At 41.4% G+C, this 23,104-nt stretch overlaps 2 protein-coding genes across 4 annotated transcripts in view; one reads left to right on the forward strand and one right to left on the reverse strand.

Moving 5' to 3' along the window:
* The window catches only part of LOC307023218 (monocarboxylate transporter 2), a 58,358-nt gene extending 36,209 nt beyond the window's left edge, over positions 1-22,149 (reverse strand). Inside the window, exon 1 of the mRNA XM_079656330.1 lies at positions 17,647-22,149. The gene's annotated coding sequence lies outside the window, so the exon portion shown is untranslated. The remainder of the gene's footprint in view (positions 1-17,646) is intronic.
* LOC307023220 (uncharacterized protein) lies at positions 6,484-16,318 on the forward strand. Of its 3 annotated transcripts, none has more exons than XR_013803638.1 (2): positions 6,484-15,052; positions 16,113-16,136. XR_013803638.1 is itself a non-coding variant. In XM_079656334.1 (2 exons), exon 1 carries the CDS (start codon positions 12,443-12,445, stop codon positions 13,376-13,378), a length of 936 nt encoding a protein of 311 aa, XP_079512460.1. In that variant the 5' UTR covers positions 6,484-12,442; the 3' UTR covers positions 13,379-13,393; positions 15,296-16,318. The 3 variants fall into 3 exon arrangements, 1 of the variants encoding a protein (XP_079512460.1); XR_013803639.1 differs by lacking the exon at positions 16,113-16,136 and having other exon boundaries at positions 6,484-14,394; positions 14,946-15,270; XM_079656334.1 differs by having other exon boundaries at positions 6,484-13,393; positions 15,296-16,318.
* Positions 22,150-23,104: the final 955 nt, after the last annotated feature.

A 23,104-nucleotide genomic window follows, 5' to 3' on the forward strand; every position in this document is an offset into this window, starting at 1 on the left:
TAAATAATATTGCCACAGAAAAACTTTTCAGTTCACATCACGCTCTGCCGCTCCGACAGGGAGCTCTGCTCTGAACACCTGAACAGCCCGTTCTAACAGCTGTTCACCAGCGGTCCAGTCTGTGCCACAGTGACTCCGGACGCGCAGTTAATATTAACGAACCCACCCGTAGGTAATGTATCTGCTGAAGCTAGATCATCTTCTCGGAGCAGCAGAGCTTTATTATACATCCATGAGCAGAGCCGACAGGCAGGAAGACTCGAGCACACAGCTCGCACTTCATTATAATATATAAAAAAAGAACACCATGCGTGTCATGATGGCACATAACAGCTCACGGCCGCAGATTACTCCGGGTCCCAGACCCCCCCATTCCCCAAAAATATTTGTATTGCAGATCTACATGAAATGACATGAAATCCCTGACAACTATGAATATACTGTATTCAACTTCATTAAAACGTTATTAACGTGCCTAAACTCAGTAATTCACTAAAAATATTTATATTTTAATGGAGCCTCGTCGGCAGATCAGGATCCCAGAGCGTAGCGGAACAGTCTGAATGAAACGGCAGCTCTCAGCTGTGTATTTACACAACTAATGGCCCATCAACCACAGCTCTCTCCCCCCCTCCCCCCTGATCTTTCTTCTCCAGCAGCTAAATTAACTGTAGGTTACTCTGAGTGACAAGCTTACAGTAGATACAACACTGTCATTGCAAGTGACCCTCAGTTAGTTGACTTTTATGTTCAACTGCTAAATTCGTTACTGATAAAAAAAAGGGCTTCTACTGTACCTAATTACCTTAACATTAGAACCGCCAGAGGTTTTTGTATAGGCCTACCTAAACCCGTCAAATCCCGCTATTAGAATGCAATTTTTAACAACATAGGGTGCTACATAACACACTTTCAGGAAAAGTCACGGACTGGGAGACTTTAATATTTTATTGAAAAAAAGTTACATTGCACACACACAACACACATCACACAAATTGACCCGATTGGTGGTTCTTGTGTTAAATAAACTCACTAATTAATGAAACTAGTTCAATACGCATTATATTTATTCTCATCATTCTTTATGAGCGCAGAAATAGTCTTAAAATCAGATCTGTTTTTTAAATGAAATCTGACGGCAGGCAGTTAGCTCTGATCACCTATGATGAATGCGCCACACCTAATCGCTGGCCATTCAGCCACAGATCTCCCTCTATACAAATCAAACTGTAGACGGTGTGAAAGCACCTATTGTTTTAAATAATCCTCGGAATGTCACCTCTGAGCTTTCTGAATTACCGTGGGACAGCACATTCTAAACTAAAATGTTTAATCAATAAAGACATCTAATCTTATCTTAATAATATCTTCATATTAATAATAATAATAATAATAATAATAAATCATACAGTATGTGTCCGAAAGGGAGCAGGAGGAAGCAAACACAAAATATACAAAAAATATACTGCATATTAAAGCAAACGATTATAAAGGTAAAAGTATGAGCATAACAAATAAAGAAGTGTAATGTAAACATTTACATTATTATTATGATTATTTAATATATAAAGACTATATATTATTGAATTACAAGATTAGATATACTTTAGTATAGTATCTAAAATATTGATGTGTTCAAATGCTCTTCAAAACAGAACTGAAAGTCCATGAAACTTGTCTTTCTGTATTTGTGAATGAAGCGCCATCTTCTGGTTAAAACCTGAAATAGAAAATCTGGCAACGCCCTCTTGGAAAATAGTGGGAGGGCTTAACATTCCTCTATACTGGTCTTAGGCAAGTCGTAGGCAGGAAGCTGTAAGCTGGAGTCTTAAATGAAGTGCTATATCTGTATTATACCAAACTCTATAACAGCACGCCGGCAATAGCGACTCTTGAACCCGCAAAGTGCTTTGACAGCAATCAGTTTATTCCATTCACGTGCACACACCCACCTGCTGGCTCCCTATACTGGGGTTTACAGCAGGGGGCGGGGAGTGTAGGACAGTGTTTCTTCCTCTGGGGATGGGCAAGAAGCAGCCACGCTGTGATGACTCCTTATCCCGTGAGCAAGGAGATCGATCCAAAGAGCCCTTCCGTAAACACGGGGACTCCCAGGAGATCAACACGGTCCTCTTTGGAAAGTGCCATGCGGCGTGATATCCCAGGGACATCACACGGCAGGCAGCGGCGGCGGCCTGTGATGAAGTAGGGTCGACCCTATATCATGTGAAGCCACCGAGCACCGGCCCCCGGGGGAACCGGGCCTGTGGCAAGGCCCGTGGACCACGCTACTTATTCGGTCTTGCGGCCCAATAATCGCTCTGAGCTGGTGAGGCGGGTCATCTCTAGCAATGAGCGAGTAGCCCACACACCCGCCGCCATGATCATCATCCAGGGAGAGTACAGCCCTGGGCGGCGGACTTCCATGGACAACGGACCCGGAAGGAACGGCGAACGTGAATGGCACCGCCTCAGCCATATCCTGGTCCCCCAAACACTCGAAGCAGAGGTTGTGGGGATCAGCGCCCACTATTTAAGCCAGGGCACGAAGGACAGGCCCGGGCCTCTACTCCCTGGAGGTATGATAACTCTTTCTTCTTCTTTTAAAGAGCATCTTGCAGGTTTTTTTTTTTTTCTACATTTATGCTTAAACTTGCTTGAAAATTACAATTAAAAAAGTGAATTTAGGATTTCAGTATTTCCTCTACCATTGTCTTGGCGGGGCGCTGCGCCCTGCCAACGGAGCCCTGCGCCCTGCCTGAAATTCAAGGTGTTTTTTTTTTAATTTACTTTTTTTTTTTTTATTATTTAAAAAAAATATATATATATATATAGCACCAAATTGCAACTGAAGTAATCTATCTACGGTCCCGTTTCACATTGAACATGTGCTCTTTTATTAAATAAACTAAACGCCTATGTTATTTATCCAATGTGCATGTTTCAGTGTCCACTGCCTTGCGTATTCACATTCTCCCTCCGCTCTGTTTCTGAAGGGCCCCACTTTTTCCGCTCCCCCCCCCCCCCCACACACAAACACACGCGAATGCACACACTCACAATCAGAGACAAGAGTGGAGGAAAGGAGGAGAACAACAGCTCTGCTGTCTGCCGTTTTTGTCCCCCCCCAGTTTCAAATTTGTTTATTATTATTTTTTAACCGCAAGCTGTTATCGTCACGGGAGAAGGACACAAACAGCCTGCCCAGGTGGACGCGCGTGAACGCGACAACAAACGTAGCGTGCGCATTCTAAAAATAGCTCACAGATGGTGAGCAGGTACCGCGGTTTTGAACTACAGTATTGAATTTGACAGAAAACAACAATGAAACGCCAGCAGAAGAATAGTCTAATGAGTTGGGTGAAAAAAAAGACAGATGTGAGTTGGTTTATTCAGTAAATTAGCTCAGGATAATTGGATGTTCTGTCTACACCTGTTGATGAGAGGCTAATGCAGGATTTTCTAGCTTGATGCTACTGGCATTTAGCGGCAGTGACTCAACAAATTACCTCTTAAAATGTATCGTCAGCAATGTATGACAAGCAGACTGCTTGTTTAATGTTAGTCTCACACCAATAGCTCAATATGATCATAACACGATCGCTTTCATATCAGAGATCAGATGAGTTGGAGCTGCCTCCAGCAATAGAGGATGAGGCAGAGAGAAGCAGCAGGTATGTTATATGCTTGGGATGTCCCGATCACCTTTTTTTGCTCCCGATCCGATTCCGATAATTTGATTTTGACAATTTGCCGATACCGATTTTTCCCGATCCGATCTTTATGCAATGCATTAAGAGAAAAAAAAAAAAAAGCATTCAACTTGTCCCTTAAGGTTATTTTTTTATTTAAATTGGATATTCTATCCAACATGGATATAGTTTCTTTTTTTCACAGCAGCATTGGATCAGTTTAGTTGTGCAGCATTGGATCAAAACAAAATAAAGCTTATCAGTACTCGTTAGCTTACTGCTACAATTAGACACTGCGCCCTGCCCACTCTGTTGCCAGATTTGAGAGAAATAAGCAACCAGGTCTATGAAAACAAGCCCCAAAGAAGCAACACATACATGATGTTGTTTCATTTGAAACCAAAACTAAGGTCTCAGGATGACTTTAAGACTTGAACATGGGCATTTTTGTTTTGTAACAATTAATAAAAATAAAAAAAGTATTTAAAAAAGAAATAATAATAAATCCCGATCCCCGATTTTTTTCTCCCGATTCCGATCTTTTGAAAATCACGTGATCGGCTCCGATCCCCGATCACGTGATCGGATCGGGACATCTCTATTATATGCTGTAGTCAGGTGATTTAAATGTATCAATGAAAGGAAGAAGTATAGGCTACATGATAAGAAGGGAATACAGTTTGAATTTAAGTAATAAAGTACAGTGTAACACTGAACTTTATTACTTTTTAATGTACAAATACTTTGTTACTGTACGATATCAATAACAATAATATACAGCTCCTCTCTCTGCTCCAGAGGATAAAACTTTTTTTCTTTTAAATGTTTTTAAATTAAATCCCCAAAAAAAATTCGGGGGACCCGAGCAGCACCCTCCCAAGGCAGTAAACCTAGGGGAAACACTGGATTTGATATGTTTTACGAGACATAAGGGCAGGAATTCAGAGGGAAAGGAGCAATTTTGAGCTCTGCTCCTAAAAACTGCTTTTTTTAAAGGTCATACGTCAAACGCGTCATATTACATCACAAAGGGTAAACATCTCCGCTCTCTGACCGCGGGTATAGTTAGTAGTTGCGTTGAGTTGAGCGGTTGGGTTTTAGTGAGCTGGTATTTTTCGGTAGTTTTACATTGTATTTCACCATTTGTAATCATGGTGCAGTATTGTGTTTGTGCAGGTTGCACAAATACCAGCCTGTCAGGACATCGAGTCCACAGTAAAAAGGACCGGAGCTAGCGTTCGTTTCTTGGTGCGTTGTGCATCCACCTGCAGCACATACTCTCCACAGCTTTATCAGGAAACCGTATTACTTCTCTCTCCCCCCCCCCCCCCCTTCGCTGCTCTCTCTCTCTCCCCTCCGGTACACGGCACCGTAAAACGTAGTGTGGAGTTGCATTAGGTAACGCTGTGGTGGCTGTACTGCTCCAGCCGTCTCCTTTGTGTTTGTTTGTTTCCCCCTGTCTGTGTTGTTTGTGTGTGTGTGGTGGCTGTCACTCCTGGCTCCCGGCTCAACTTCCACTCACCTGCTGCAATTAGCTTTGCACCCTCCCCGACTACACACCTGCTTTCCATCAAGCCATTTACAACGGCATATCAACGGAGGCTCCACAACCTTTCTCCGCCAGATCGTCAAGTATCAGCCGTATCTCGCGTCTCTCCTCCGGTACATAGCACCGTAGTGTGGAGTTGCATTAGGTAACGCGAGATACGGCTGATACTTGCGCATTAGTTTCTGTTATGGATCAGTATCAACAGTCCTGCCAGTAATGTTACTATATTATCAATGCTACTTTAGTTATAGCCTGATATATGATAGCTAACTTCACAATGTTGTGATGTGACTAGGCCTGTCGCGATAATCGATAAATTGACTTATCGTACGATAAATAAAAATGGACTCGATAACTTTTCTGAGCTCGATAAATTGCCGTTTACATAAAGATGTGACCAGCATTTTAGCCTGGAGCGCTGTGGCTGCCAGGCGCGCTGTGAGGGGCGGGGCTGACACACAGTCAGGTCAGGACACTCCGCGTGCACGTGCAGCAGCGTAGCAGCCAAATGAATAATATAGCGACAAGCGGGAGACAACGTGTGACTTACTCGCGGGGAATTTAAAGTGAAATGGAATTGGTTACAAAACCTAACTACACATCTCGATTCTCCGGTGTGGCAGTATTTTGGATTCAAACCAAATCAACGAGGCGAACCTACGGACTTGAATGAGCCGGGCGGTGTGTCGCATTGGTTTAAAAAAGGTAGCGACAAAAGCAGGCAATACCACGCATTTTAAACCACCTAAAACACAACCACCCCATTCCGTTTTTCCAGCTGGGAGAAAACACGGCAGCTGGAGATGGAGAGCCCCCGCCCGACAATGCAAACATGTTGGTGTTCCTTGCTTGAAAACTTAGAAAAACTGATTTGGATATGGCCTGTTGAGGCATCTGGGTCTTTGACAGTGGACTGTACACTTGACTGTTGTTTTAAGGAGTTTTTTTTTGCTTGTGAGATAATGTGTGCTCATATTTATTTATTTATATATATATATATATATGAGAGAGAGAGCTCTGTTTTCCTGCCTGACTCTATTTAATTTATTGTTTTGGTTGTGTGTGATTTAATGAATTTATTATAATTTAATTAATTTGTTTTATTTATTATATATAATTTATATATTTTATTATTATTTCACATTTCATTTGCAATGTTGAATGTTCAATAAAAAGTTATGTTTGATATGTTATACTTGAATTATTATTATATATTATCATTATGTCTAAAATGGTCTTAAAACGGTGCCGACAATATTATCGTTTATCGCAATAATTTCCAGAAAAATGTATCGTACAACAAAAGTCATTATCGTGACAGGCCTAGATGTGACGTTAGCTAACATTCTGTAGCTAACGCCGGTCACTCACCAAGATAGCTACCCAGTTCTCCACTGGTTCTCCTTACACCCCAGCTCAATTTCTCTACGATGGCCGTTATTTCTTCTAATCCTTGGCTGCTCCTGGTCTCTTGGACGCCTTGCAGGCTCATAATTATAAGGTTGTGGCCCGTCATATGCATTCGAATATTTATGTTCAACTTCTTCTGTGTCTTCTGTGTCAAAACTAGCATTGGGATCCATGTTCATTAATACATTACACCGGCCGCTCTCCCCCTTGTTTCCCCCATGTTACGTCACACGCGGGAGGTCACGTGCCGAGGCTTTTTTATGCGGAAGTGAACATTTCTTACAAAAACGACGCCAGATTTCACTGTAGTGTATATTTCTGTATATCTTTTTGAAAATCTAGTGTATTCATCATTTTCCTACACATTTATTCACAGGTGTCTTTAACCTGGAAGTTGCTCTTTAAACGTCAGATAGTTCTCAGTGTCACTTCCGCTCGCTGAAGAGTAAAGGATGATGGTCAGGAGGCGAGGCCTCCTTTTATACGGAAGTGAGATGCGCGCGCATTCAGGTAGGCCCGCCCCGGGGCCGGCCACGTCTATAGAAATCTCAGTAGGTGAATGCTTGCATGATAAGGTAGTACCCATAGAGTCCAGTAGAGGGCGGAGCCTGTGAGAGATATAACTGGACTTCTTCACTAAGAGACCAAACTCAGACATTGAGTTAATAATGTTTTTAATGTGAACTGTAATGAATGACAACAGAAGGTCAGCTGATTGACAGGTGCTGTATTGGTAAAATAACTGAATCAGCGTTAGGGGGAAAGGAGACATCTGTAGTTAACATGTATACTTCTTAGAGCTGTATGTTGGCAAGAATCTGGCGATACAATAAAACTCATGATACAAGGGTTACCATTCAAAACCCTGCATTGTGAAGCAGCTAACATGTAGCACAGTCCCTGTGACACACAGCACTGTGCAATCTCAGAAAGAGTCATTTACCTATCAGTAGAATGAAAAAGCTAAAGTGGTGGAAGGACCTTTTTGTGAAACACTTCACGGACCATAACTGCCAAAAGACAGTAAAGATTATCTATATAAAGATACATTTACATTTTTCATGATGAATACAAACAATTTTTGGTTTTGAAAATCTTTTACTTTTTCTTACACGTTTTATGATTTACATCTTAAAACATTTCGGCTCTTCATCTGAAATGTAATATTTGCTAAACAGCAGAAGCATCAACAGTTCCAGGTATTTGCATTCAGACAAAAGGAAACCTGAACTCTAGAGTCAGCAGCAGAATGCCAGCATGACCCTCACTACACCTGCTCCCCCCCCCCCTCCCCCCCCACGGTGTCATGGGACTTTAAGTTATGGCAATGCAAGATTAGCTCCAAGGTAACCTTGGAGTGTCACTACCTACTTTGTTTCAGTGAAGGTTCATCATTAACCCAATCAGCATAGCCCTGAGTGTTGACTGAAGCCTGATTCACTTCTCTTATCAGCTCTAATCTCTCCGCAGTGACCCTGTAAACACACTTGCCCTTGATCTTGAGCACCAGCAATCAACAGGAACAATGGCTTCCAGTGAAAGTGGTAGAGACCCCCAGGTAGGGGATCTTCACATAAAAAACACGTTAATGCACTGACTACTGAACTGTTGCACTCTACACGTTGCATCCCATTATTCCTGGAGACTAAACGTGGATTAAAAACAGTCAGGTGTTCTGATGAATCCTCACACAGACCTATTCACTGACTGTGGTTTACAGAAACATCTCCTTGGCTGTTTGACATCACACCTACACAACACCTCTGTGTACACAATAGCACGCTGGGAAGGCCTTTCATTACACTTTTTCCATGTGGGCCTGCCAACACCCCCTTCAACATCCAATCCAGAACCTCGGCTCCTCACCTCAACATGTGCTGGAGGCCAAAGGCATCCATATATGTCACATCAACAGCATTCTGAGCCTCCAGCTTCCCAGCCTGACAGAAGAATGTATAAGTGCTAACAAGGGAAATTAAATATCATAAATCTAGCAAGTATCTTCAGAAGAGCAGTATGCAACAACATGCATCCAGCTGTAGCCAGGCTATAAGGGGCAGACATAAAGGCTTTCAAGGTTAGGAATGGATTTATTTTTAGATTCTGCGATGGCTGAAAGCGAACTAAAGAAACTCCATGAACAGAGAATCCAAGGAATAACTTTAAATGTAAACACACGGTTTGACTGACGGGTGAACTCTAACGGCCCGTCTACACTACAGGCATCAAAAAATCTTGAAGCTGGGCGAGTCTGAAGCTTGGCGATTTTTTGCGAGCAACGCGACCAACAACCAATCACATGAATCTCCCGCCCCCGACAAAGCAATAGCAATGTTAAAACGAAGTAAACTGGATATAAACTCTCCAAACAGGCGAAAAACGTACCAGTTTCACCCACTGTCTCTGCCACCTCCCTCCATGCCTGGTTCCTCCGGTTTGTATCCCGGTAAATAGTTCTGGTCGTAAAGAACCGGGTGATTTGCTACCGTAATATCTCGTTTGGAATATGAGGAAATGAACTGCGGTCTGGCTCTCCCAGCTTGCACGCGGTTTGATTGGCTAGCGCTTGCACTGGCGAGATTTGCATAAACGGGATTTGATTGGCTGATGCAAAGCATCGAGCCTCAAAAGTTGAACATTGTTCAACTTTTGAAGCCGATAGATGCTCGTGATGCTTGCAAAGCCATGCCATGCTCCCCACAATACAGTTTGGCGAAGATTAAAAATCTTCTAGGTCACCCCATTCAAGTGAATGGGCGAAGCGTTGAAAGCATTTTTCGATGCCTGTAGTGTAGACGGGCCGTAATGAAGAGTGCTTCATTAAAACCCTGTCAGTCACCACTGGGCCACTCCTCACTGCCTTAAAGGTCCCATGTCATGCTTTTCCGGCTATTACCTGTCCCCTTGTGTATTATGTAGCTTTTTCTGCATGTAAACGGTCTGCAGTCACAAACCCTCAAAGTACACCCTGTAGCGAGTAAAACTCTAACACAGAAAATACCTATCTATGCTGCCCCAGAACGCCTCGTTGGAGATTTTTCTTTTTCCATTGTTTTCTTCTTATAGTGTAGTAAGTACAGTGACGTAAGGGGTATAGTGACGTAACGTTGGACCAATCCACGGACTTCCTCACACACACACTCAATCTTTTTCAGCCTGAACTCAGCCTGAACTCAGCCAGAACTCAGCCTGAGACGGCGAGACGCGGCGGGGCTCGTTCTGGGCTCGTTTTGAGCACACACGCAGACTCATAGCCAGGCTGCAGGTGTTTGTGTGTGCTCGGGCTGGGTTCAGGCTGGGTTTCGCTGTGTCTCACAGATCCCCTGCAGCAAGCCAGCTCACACTGTCTGCTCGACGCAGCAGTGAGCGCCGCAACTTTTGCCAACACGGCACCCAGACCCCACGCAGCATTCTTATCTGTTTGTCATTACTGGTGTCATTTTCTGGTTGCTAACAAACGCCATTGTAACACATAATCACAGATGTTCCGCTGTAACGGTGGTGGACTCATCAGAACAGAGTGGGCTCATAGGGAGGGTGGGACAGGACCTCCAACAAGGCGTTTAGGACAGAGAGTGAATACACATACTATACAGAGATGCTGTATGAGAAACCAATGTGTTCCTCATGAGAGCCAGTTTCATCAAAGTGTTCGATGGTACTTGAGGATAAATTCAAAGTTCTTGAAATGTTCCGGATCGACTGGCCTTCATTTCTTAAAGTGGTGATGGACGGTCGTTTCTCTTTACTGAGTTGAGTGGTTCTTGCCATAATATGGATTACAACAGTAGTCAAATAGGGCTTTCCACTGTGCACTAACCCTACCTCTGCACAACACAACTGATGGTCTCAAACACCTTAAGAAGGCAAGTCATTCCACGAATGGACTCATGACAAGGCGCACGTGTTAATGGAAAACCATTCCAGGTGACGACCTCATGAAGCTGACTGAGAGAAGCCAAGATTGTGCAAAGCTGTCATCAAGGCAAAAGGGGGCTACTTTGAAGAATTTTGTTGACTAGATAATTCCATATGTGTTCAATTGTAGTTTTGATGTCTTCAGTATTAATCTGAAAAGTAGAACAAATTAAAATAAATAAAAAACTTCGAATTTTAAGGTGTGTCCAAACTTTTGACTGGTGGTGTATGTTCTCAATGTGGAGTACAATGCCACACCGTAAAAAGATCGTAATTTTACAGGAAATAACTGTAATTTTTTATAGTAATTATCATGTTTTTTTTAAATAACATGCAAAATCCTGTAAAATGACAGATATTAACTATAAATTAACAACTCAAAACATTATTTTAAGTATTTTGACAATAACAACAAATAACGTTTATTTCCTTTTTTTTACAATAAATGTACTATATAATATTTACAGTATTTTTGCACTTTCAGAAAATACATGCAGATGTACGTAAAATAAAAAGTATTATCCGTAATTAAATATGTAACTCGTAATATACAAGTGTATTACTATGATAAGACTTTAAGATATTTCTTTGTAATGCGTCAAATAAAAAAAACGTAAAATGTAAGTAAAACATTTTTACATAAATCATTTTCTCAATATTCGATTGAATCCACCAAAAACACAAAATATCCAATGTTGAAACAAAAGTAAATAAATATGTTTTCATTAAATTCCTAACTTACTATATTGTAAACATCTACAGTTTACAATATCATTAAACAAAATAAAAAGCATAGAAAGTGGAGAAATCTCTACAGGGTTTAAAACACACACTGTTATTTACTCAACAATAAGTCACAGTTATCCTTGTTTTATTTATGTGTTCTGTTGCTGTGTTTTTTTTTTCATTGGTCGTCAATATACAGTAATAAACCTTAGTTTTACAGTATAATGTATGGTTTTCGGATTCTGGCCGACAGCCAGAGCTACGGCACTTGAAATAGAATTCAGCCAGAACACGGCAGACAAGTCAGGCATGTTTGGAATGAGTCCACAACACTCCTGATTGGTTAATATAAACGTCATCGAAGAAACCTGCCAATGAGAACTGTCCGTGCCTCTCGTTCACATTTGAAACATCCACCGTCAGTTTGAGCGGGTCTCCTCCGGTCTCCTCCTGTTGGAGCTACAGCTGTTTGTCTGTATGTTTGCTGCAGGAGTTTATGGATTAATATCGGGATCTTTTTTACACGTTAAATATGAGCATCGGGACGTCAACAAAGAACAGAAGACTTGAGATCTGGTGAGTCCTGCAACTGTAATGGAGTGAAACATGTATTTAGATAATCCTTAGTTTATGAATGTTTTATTTTTTATTTAAGGTTACGTTTCTTCTTCTAGTTAGCTGAGTTTGTTCCCGTTAAGTTGGTATGCATCATTAATAGGTTGTTAAATGTTAAGAAGCCCTGAGATGCTGTTTCTTGCAAGATGTTGCGCGGGAAACCTAGCTTAACAGGTGGCTGCTAACGTTAGCTTACAGTTTATTGCAGTGCTGCCCCCCCACCCTCTCGTCTCCAACACGGGAGAATTACACATAAACATGCAGCGGGGTGTCACAGTGTCGCCAAGTTTAATGTAAAGTTTCACAACTTTCTTATAGCAGAATCTAGTTTGTTAATGTTCAGTAGCCAACAGCTAGCATAGCATAAAAAGCTAACCGCTAACGTTCGGCTAATTTGCTAGTTAGCTCTGCTCTATATATTACAAGCTAACATGACTAGCTAATGTCACACTGTGTGACATAACATAGTTTTTGTATTACTACATCATACATGCTTGGTCCAAATCACTGCTAAAATTAATTATTTTTGAGAATGTATAGCAATGTGTGTGTGTGTGTGTGTGTGTGTGTGTGTGTGTGTGTGTGTGTGTGTGTGTGTGTGTGTGTGTGTGTGTGTGTGTGTGTGTGTCAAAGGTCCATCATACAAGATGTAGGGGATCTATTGGCAGCTGCTGATAATAGCATCCATCATTATAGTTTACTAATAGTTATCGCTTCACTTCCTCCTCCAGCACCTGGACACAGCAGGAACCTACGCCAGGATCCTGTTTGTGGACTTCAGCTCTGCCTTCAACACAACCTTCTGGCTGGAGGCTGCGCTCCATCAGGACCAAAATCTCTCACCATCAGGACCAGAACCTCTCTCCATCAGGACCAGAACCTCTCTCCATCAGGACCAACACCTCTCTCCATCAGGACCAGAACCTCTCTCCATCAGGACCAGAACCTCTCTCCATCAGGACCAGAACCTCTCTCCATCAGGACCAACACCTCTCTCCATCAGGACCAGAACCTCTCTCCACCAGGACCAACACCTCTCTCCATCAGGACCAACACCTCTCTCCATCAGGACCAAAACCTCTCTCCATCAGGACCAGAACCTCTCTCCATCAGGACCAAAACCTCTCTCCATCAGGACCAACACCTCTCTCCATCAGGACCAGAACCTCTCTCCATCAGGACCAGAACCTCTCTCCATCAGGACCAACACCTCTCTCCATCAGGACCAGAACCTCTCTCCACCAGGACCAACACCTCTCTCCATCAGGACCAACACCTCTCTCCATCAGGACCAAAACCTCTCTCCATCAGGACCAGAACCTCTCTCCATCAGGACCAAAACCTCTCTCCATCAGGACCAAAACCTCTCTCTATCAGGACCAAAACCTCTCTCCATCAGGACCAGAACCTCTCTCCATCAGGACCAAAACTTCTCGCCATCTCTATAAGGCCCGCCCCCCCCCACTGACACTTTACCTCAGCCACAACGCAGACTATGCATTACATAATGGAGATCACAGGATGGTAAATAATGACATGTTTAAATATTGCTTACTGCACATATTTTATATTCTATAATGCAGTGTTTCCCCTAGGTTTACAGCCTTGGCAGGGTGCTGCTCGGGTACCCCGAATTTTTTTTCGGGGCACCCGAATTCTTTTTATCCTCTGGAGCAGAGAGAGGAGCTGTGGATTATTGTTATTGATATCGTACAGTAACAAAGTATTTGTACATTAAAAAGTAATACAGTACAGTGTTACACTGTAGTGTACTTTTATTAAAACTGTATTCCCTTCTTATCATGTTGTCTACACTTCTTCCTTTCATTGATACATTTAAATCACCTAACTACAGCATATAACATACCTGCTGCAACCCTGTGCTGCTGCTGCTTCTCTCTGCCTCATCCTCTATTGCTGGAGGCAGCTCCACCTCATCTGATCTCTGATATGAAAGCAATCGTGTTATGATCATATTGAGCTATTGGTGTGAATCTAACATTAAACAAGCAGTCTGCTTGTCATACATTGCTGACGATACAGTTTAAGTGGAAATTTGTTGAGTCACTGCCGCTAAATGCCGGTAGCATCAAGCTAGCAAATCATGCATTAGCCTCACATCAACAGGTGTAGACAGAACATCCAATTATCCTGAGCTAATTTACTGAATAAACCAACTCACATCTCCTGTCTTTTTTTTCCACCCAACTCATTAGATTATTCTTCTGCTGGCGTTTCATTGTTGTTTTCTGTCAAATTCAATACTGTAGTTCAAAACCGCGGTACCTGCTCACCTGAGCTATTTTTAGAATGCACACGCTACGTTCGTTGTCGCGTTCGCGCGCGTCCACCTGGCCAGGCTGTTTGTGTCCTTCTCCCGTGACGATAACGGCTTGCTAAACGAATTTGAAACTGGGGGGGGACACAAACGGGCAGAAAGCAGAGCTGTTGTTCTCCTTCTTTCCTCCGCTCTTGTCTCTGATTGTGAGTGTGTGCATTCGCGTGTGTGTGTGGGGGGGGGGAGCGGAGGGAGAATGTGAATACGCAAGGCAGTGGACACTGAAACATGCACATTGGATAAATAACATAGGCGTTTAGTTTATTTAATAAAAGAGCACATGTTCAATGTGAAACGTGACCGTAGATAGATTACTTCAGTTGCAATTTGGTGCTATATATATATATATATATTTTTAAATAATAAAAAAAAAAATGTAAAAAAAAAAAAAAAAAAAAAAAAAACACCTTGAATTTCAGGCAGGGCGTAGGGCTCCGTTGGCAGGGCGCAGCGCCCCGCCAAGACAATGGTAGGGGAAACACTGTAATGTATTGCATTCTATTTCGATTTAAATTACTTCTTTATTTTACTGCTATCTTACTATATTTTTATTACAGTGTTCTTAATATTGTTGGCTATCTGTGTAACTTTTTTTATTTTGTATTTGTATGCACCACGACACCTAGTCAAATTCCTCGTACGTGTGAACCTACCTGGCAATAAACCCGTTTCTGATTCTGATCTTTTTATCCTCTAGGTTGCACTGCCATGTCTACAGCAGCGCAGAATGGACAGAGGAAACATGATTGGGCCTCAAGTTTTTTGCAGCCAATATACATTCTCCTACAAACTTGGGATAGGAGGGTGAGTGAACAAGTTATCCATTGGTTGGAACCTACATCCCCATTGTTAGACGTACTAAATCCTGCACACTGCTCCTTCAAATTGACAATGTGAACATATGTTGCCATTTTGCAATTTCTGTTATTTTCTGTTGAGAATGTTTCAAAGTGATCTTAAAAAATTAAACTTACTTTTTGTTTCTACTGTTTATAAGTATGGTGTTTAAATATGAAATGCTGTATTCATTATTTGTACTATAATTCTACAAATATTTTTATATTTTAAGTTTTCAGAGTAATTGTTTCCGACTGAACATTTTGTGATTTTATTGAACCTGTTTGATTGGAAAATGTTAGAAAAAGCTGTAAAATAACAGTATTCTAGCTGTAGAACTTTAGGTTCTGTATTTATTTTAGTGTTTGATCATACAAATCTAATAAAAAAAAAATAAAAACAGTTTTTCTCATCAGAACTTTGTTTAAGGTATTTGAATGTAACATTTTAAGACAATGGATTTTGAAAAGAGAGGAAAGTTTCTTCTAAAATCTTTAAGGACAATTTCTGTATATTAATTGCTTTTGCACTTTATTTCAGTTAAAGTATTTTTACTTACATTTTTATGGTTTTTGTTTGGCAGCCGCTGCTGCCAGTCATTTGACCGTTTTTTTACGGGTTTTTTGCCCGTAGAAGTATTAGTGCTGTACTTTTATTAAAGGTTATTGATTGTAAAAAGAGGAGATAAATCCGGAAATTAAAGTATTTGCATGTAGAAGTATTAGTGCCGTACTTTTATTAAAGGTTATTGACTGTAAAAAGAGGAGATAAATCTGTAAAATTAGAGGGTATTTGCCCGTAGAAGTATTAGTGCCCTACTTTTATTAAAGGTTATTGACTGTAAAAATAGAGGATAAATCTGTAAAATTACAGTATTTTTCTGTAAAATCTTTAAGGACGATTCCCTTAAATTAATGGCTTTTTCACTTTATTTCAGCTAAAGTATTTTACTTTAATTTAAGGGTTTTTGTTTGGCAGCCGCTGCTGTCAGTACTTTGACCGTTTTTTTACGAGTTTTTTTTTACAGTGCATGCAATGTAGCACATAACCCATGTGTGCATTGCACTTCATGGAAAGAGGTCCTGACCGTGAAACCCGATCTACCAAGGTATCCCAAGACACACACACACACACACACACACACACACACACACACACACACACACACACACACACACACACACACACACACACACACACACACACACACACACACACACACACACACACACACACACACACACACACACACACACACACACTAAAAATCAAAGAGTGTTTCAGATACCGAGCTCAGGTGGGAGAGGAGCAATCTGAACTTTCCACCAGGGGACAAGAAAAACTCAGAGGTCACCAGGACTTATGAGACTGAGTTTCATCTATGAATATAACTTGTATATCTATGAATATAACTGATATACCAGCACCCAAACAGTTTTTCTAAGTTCCAAAGAAGCCTTCTCAAAGATGCCCTCAAAAAGCAAACTGTGAAGGACATGTTTACTTTGATGAACCGATGCCAACTGTGCTCATCTCACAAACTACAGTGTTGTTTTAAAGTAGTTGGACATTTTGGAAAACGTATTCACGTTCTTGTTTAAATTCAATAAAAAGATTGATATCAGTCCCATGTGTATAAGGTAAATATCAGCTCCAGGAAGTGACTGCACCTCGCCCGGAAATCCAGCACATAGGAAACCACAACATGTTGTTCATTCAGTAAAGTGAGAATGTGTCACTGTAAGGGAAGACATTACACTTCTTCCTCAAAGTAAAGACAATTAAACAGGGGATTCCTCAGGCGTTCCACCTTATGCTACTAGGTTTAATATGATCATGAGTTTATGTTTTGCGGGTTGCAAATGTCATTAAACATTATGTGGATAATACAGTTTAAAAGATACAACTGAGTGAGTTCTCTGACTTAATTACTTTTCTTAAAATTGTGCAGCATTTAACAAACTCTATTTCACAGAAAGATGCAGATTTGCAAAAACTGATGACTTTATTTCAGTCTCACATCCGACCACCTGACCACAGGCCTGCTGGTGAGGAACTGTGTGAATACATATAACATTACATGTCATGTAGAGAGCACTGAGGCATTTCCATGCAAAACTAGTCATAATTAATGGTAAAGCTCCCCCAGCTAAAACATCATAACCTTGTGCGAACGCTACCCTCTTCACATCCTGGGATGATAACCCCCTCCCCGTCCTGTCTGTGTGAAGCCCCTCTGTTAGCAGCAGTGTCACCTCCCCGCAGCCTCATGATGCTGCTGAAGGACAGGGACCGGATAAAGCCAGTCTAACGCAGGGCCTACACGGGCCAACCCGGACACCGCAAGCAGTCAAAGTGCCTTTAAAATTAAATGTTGTTTAAATTGACGACGCAGAGAGGGATTTAAACCTCTCAAAGCCCCCTGAACGCACTATAGAAGCCGCTCAGCCGGAGCCTCTCTCAGGTTAATTCATGCCGACCATGTTCTCCTCCGAGCGGCACTCAGCCGGGTAAATCCGTCCGAACCGCGGCATCGATAAACAGGATAAATGTTACTTTACCTGCGGGGAATGGCGGTGTGTGTGTCCTGTGCAGGCTCGTTGACCTTGGAGCGGGAAGATGCGTGTGTGTGGCGGACGCCTCTCGGTTTGAATTTCCTGAGCGAGCCACTGCCTGACGTGTTTCTGCGGGCAGCAGAGGGCGGGCTGCCGGCCTCCCGGAGCCGCTGCGAGGATTGGCTCAGGTCTCCTCTCATCTCACACACACAGACACACACACACAGACACACACACACACACACACACACACACACACACACACACACACACACACACACACACACACACACACACACACACACACACACACACACACACACACACACACACACACACACACGCACACACACACACACACACATAAATAAAAGTAGTATTGCAATACACTTTTAAATATTGATCAATATATTAATGTTAGAATACTGCCTGGATTTTATTTTAATTTTTTCTTTTAGGGTATTTTTTCTTCTTTTTATTAAATATATTTTTAAATGCATGAAATGGAAACCTGATATACTGTATAAAACAAAACACACATTTTTTATCCTAAATATCTTGGTTTCTTCTTTTTCTAAATTCACATTGTTCTGTTGCTTCACATGATACACTAGTTAAAAGCATCCTATTGATTTTTATTTTCTCTTGTATTTATCCGCATTGAATTTGATATAGAGGTCATCCAAAATTTGCGAAAAAAGTAATCATGTAACATGCAACAGGATACATTTTTAAAGTAAATAAAAAATAATGTCTACAATAATGAGAAGCTGAAGTGGCAGTTGAGTCGGTAGATCTGAAAGTAGATTTTTCCGTTAATAAAGTTGAAGTGGCACATTCAGTGAGCACACTGAGGTGACATGATGACAGAATGAGGAGTTCAGGGAACCCTGAAAGCAGTCAGAACAGAGGAAAGATCTGCTCGACTCTCTCTCTTTATCACTTGAAGTCTTTACCCTAAATGTTCTTTGCGTGCAGAGAGCTGCCCTACAGAGGAAAACTCAATCTGGGTCATTTGTGCTCAATCTGTTGGATTAATGTGGAAGGGTCACGGGGGGGTTGGTGACATGCAACATTTGAAGAAGTCATCTGAGAACAACAGAAATACAATTTGTGCTATGCAGCCACCAATGTGTAAAACATCTGGGTAATTATGGGATGAGGGATTCAAAAGCCATCCAACTGGGTTCCTTGTTTGGCGTGTCTCACTCTTGTTATTGATCACAATGTTGATTCATCAGAGGATTGGCTAAATAATCACCCAAACATGCTGAGTCATTTATTCAATTCCCTGTCTGAGTCATTCTGGATCTGATGCTTTAGTCTGTGTGAGCCTGGGTAAAAAACACAAACTGGCATACAGCATTAGGAAGCGTTTAAAAGACGTTCCTCTTACATTAGCAAATGTTTCAAGTTGGTTTGTTCAGGTTTAAGAGTTTTCAGAGAGAATACCTGAGATTATCCTCCCTGCTGATTGAAGCATCATCTTCCTTTTATGTGGGAACTGCTTGCATCTCCTTTTTTCCCATAAGGCCTTCTGTTTCCTTACAACATTCTCTGCATTATTCGGCCTATTGCAACATTATCTTATACTCTACTCTGTTTCTTCTTGCACTATTTTTATTCTATTTAATTTTTTTATTTGTGGTTTTGTTTTATGTCTTATATATACTGTACTATGTTGCATTGTTGGAGGAGCTCGGGTCATAAGATTCTCATTGCCATTTCTACACTGTACCTGTGCTTCTGACATTAAAGCCTTCAAATCTTTGAATCTTGTTTTTTGATCTTTTTTTGCTGGCTTTTGGCTCTACTTAAAAGTTGATTATACATGTTTTTATATCTTAAATGCATCTGTAGCACAGTTGCTGAATATCAATCAATCAATGTTGCAATCAATGTTTATTTATATAGCCCAATATCACAAATGTTACATTTGTCTCAGTGGACTTCACAATTTGTACAGAATATCAGTATGACAATACGACACCCTCTGTCCTTAGACCCTCACATCGTACAAGGAAAAACTTCCAGAGAGAACCCAAAGTTTAAAGGGAAAAATGAGAGAAACCTCAGGGAGAGCAACAGAGGAGGGATCCCTCTCCCAGGACGGACAGACGTGCAATAGATGCCGTGTGTAAATTGAAAAGATAATACATTTGCAACATAGGTAGTCCAAATGTTTGGAAATGCATGTGTGTATAATAGGAAGATGAATCCACGAGGATATCCATCCAGGACTTATGATCCAGGACCACAGCCACGACTCAAGATCCAGGACTCGCGATCCATGACACAGGACCGCAGGATCATCCATGACTCCGGATCCCGGCGTATATAGACACCAAAAAGAAAGACATTTGGGGAAGCTGGGTTAATCGGAACATGAGAGTACACAGGTATAGACAGAGAGAAGGAAGAAGTAAGATGTCCCCCGACAAACTAAGCCTATATCAGCAAAACTAGGGGCTGAATCTAATCAGCCCTAACTATAAGCTTTATCAAAAAGGAAGGTCTTAAGCGCACTCTTAAAAACGGATAGGGTGTCTGCCGTCCGAACACAAACTGGAAGCTGATTCCACAAAAGTGGAGCTTGATAAGAAAAGGCTCTGGCTCCCATTGTACTTTTAGAGACTCTAGGAACAACCAACAACCCTGCATTCTTGGAACGCAATGCCCTAGTAGGACAATAGGGTATAATGAGTTCTTTAAGTTAAGATGGCGCCTGCCCATTAAGGGCTTTGTAGGCGAGAAGAAGAATTTTAAATTCTATCCTGTGTTCTATAGGGAGCCAGTGTAAGGCAGCCAGAACAGGAGTAATGTGGTCCCTTTTCCTAACTCTGGTTAGTACACGAGCTGCAGCATTTTGAATCAGCTGAAGCGACTTGACTGACTTCTTGGTACACCCTGATAATAAGGAGTTACAATAATCCAGCCTTGAAATAACAAATGCATGGACTAGTTTCTCTGCATCGTTATGAGGCAAGATATGTCTGATTTTTGCAATGTTACGGAGATGGAAGTAGGCGGTCCTTGAAATTGAATATAACTTTGTGAAGATGCTCTCTCTTTTACTTCCTGTCAGAAGGATTTGCCAATACAGTACATTTCACTGGAGCTACCTGGAGTGTGAATACACAGCAGGGACGTGCACAGACATTTGGAGGGGCTATTGCTCTAAACTAGAAAAAGGGCCTCCCCCCACCCCCCCAAAAACGTAAGAACTTTTTATAAAAAAATAAAAACCAGGGACATTTTTTGTTTTGCGGTCCATATCTCGTTAACATAGTTGGTAACTATTAAAGACAAAATGCGGACAATTCTGTTTTAATGTAGTTTGACCATAGTAAAGGCTGTGCCTTAAATAAACTCACTAATTGATTAAACCAGTTCAATACGCATTATTCTTATTCGTATCATTCTTTATGAGCGCAGTAACGGTAAGGTATCTAATTACTTATTTATTTAGTATTCCATAACTTAATAACAGAGATGGTCAAACTTAAGTTGAGACATGGCAGAAATCCTACAATGAAGCGGGACGGTGAAGTATTCTCCCGTGTGTGAGAGAGGGCGATCAAGAAAAGAGAGCGAGTGGTGAGGGAGTTTATGGAGCAGATGAAAATACACAGAAAGATAGAAGCACAATAACAATAATAAAGTATATTTAGGTGTTTTTTTTTTAATTAACCGACGTTGTCAAGAGGATGTAAAGTCCCCTGGTTTGTCCCCTATACTCTAACTGCCATGAGAAAACTCAAAATCAATAAAAGCATATTTAAAAACGGGGACATTTCCGGGGACAGATTGACCAAAGCCAGGCAGGCACATGATCACCATAGCCATATGAGGCCGGACCGGACTCCAAGGGCTTTCCTTTGCTTTTCAGCTGTCAGATTGACAGATGACAGCGCTGACAAGGTATGTTTTATCGCAGCGAGACTCTACAATACTAATTGTGGGCTTATCATGTTTATTCGGCTACAACAGAAAAAATACTTTTGCTCTCTCCAGAGGGGCAGGTCAGCCAAAAAGTTCAAAAGGGCCGTTGCCCGGGCAACATTAGCCCGTACCTGTGCACAATATGACCATGAATCATGGCAAGTGGCCAAAAGACACTGCGATGATGTCACATTCTGCAGCTTGTCATCTGATCAATGACGTTTGTCTCCCTCCCAGAAATCGACTGAAAGGCATCACTAAATATTGCAAACGTTTATGTGTTCATCTCTGAGTATGGAAATCCAAACAGGCTGAGACCTTGCAGTGAAATTTCTTTGTACAGTGTTGTTTTTTTACATGTACACGCTATTACTTGTCCCACAGTGCGCCACTGAGCCCTGGAACAGATCTTACCATGCTAGTTGTTGTTTCAGAGATCTCTCCACTCTGAGAAGAGTTCAAAGTACAACACTGAAATGGTTAACTGTCAGACAGAGGTCAACTTATATTTGATTAAATGTTGTCAGAAATATAACAGTGACTCACTCAGCAGATACAGTAGGGCAAAAAAGTATTTAGTCAGCCACAAATTGTGCAAGTTCTCCCACTTAAAAAGATGAGAGAGGCCTGTAATTGTCATCCTAGGTATACCTCAACTATGAGAGACAAAATGAGAAGAAACAAATCCAGAAAATCACATTGTCTGATTTTTAAAGAATTTATTTGCAAATTATGGTGTAAAATAAGTATTTGGTCACCTACAAACAAACAAGATTTCTGGCTCTCACAGACCTGTAACTTCTTCTTTAAGAGCCTCTTCTGTCCTCCACTTGTTAACTGTATTAATGGCACCTGTTTGAACTAGTTATCAGTATAAAAGACACCTGTCCACAGCCTCAAACAGTCACACTCCAAACTTCACTATGGCCAATACCAAAGAGCTGTCAAAGGAAACCAGAAACAAAATTGTAGACCTGCACCAGGCTGGGAAGACTGAATCTGCAATAGGTAAGCAGCTTGGTGTGAAGAAATCAACTGTGGGAGCAATTATTAGAAAATAAGACATACAAGACCACTGATAATCTCCCTCTATCTCCCTTTAGATGATCCAGAAGAGGATTGGGAGAATGTCATATGGTCAGATGAAACCAAAATAGAACTTTTTGGTAAAAACTCAACTAGGCGTGTTTGGAGGAGAAAGAATGCTGAGTTGCATCCAAAGAACACCATACCTACTGTGAAACATGGGGGTGGAAACATCATGCTTTGGGGCTGTTTTTCTGCAAAGGGACCAGGACGACTGATCCGTGTAAAGGAAAGAATGAATGGGGCCATGTATCGTGAGATTTTGAGTGACAACCAGTCTCCAGATCTCAACCCCATAGAAATTCTCTGGAGGGAGTTGAAAGTCCGTGTTGCGCAGCGACAGCCCAAAAACATCACTACTCTAGAGGAGATCTGCGTGGAGGAATGGGCCAAAATACCAGCAACAGTGTGAAAACCTTGTGAAGACTTACAGAAA

This window comes from Notothenia rossii, assembly GCF_949606895.1.
Source record: "Notothenia rossii genome assembly, chromosome: 10".
In the NCBI taxonomy this organism is placed as follows: Eukaryota; Metazoa; Chordata; class Actinopteri; order Perciformes; family Nototheniidae; genus Notothenia; species Notothenia rossii.

Coding starts and splice junctions, on each gene's coding strand:
- LOC307023220 (XM_079656334.1), top strand. CDS start 12,443: ATGTATAGCAATGTGTGTGTGTGTGTGTGTGTGTGTGTGTGTGTGTGT.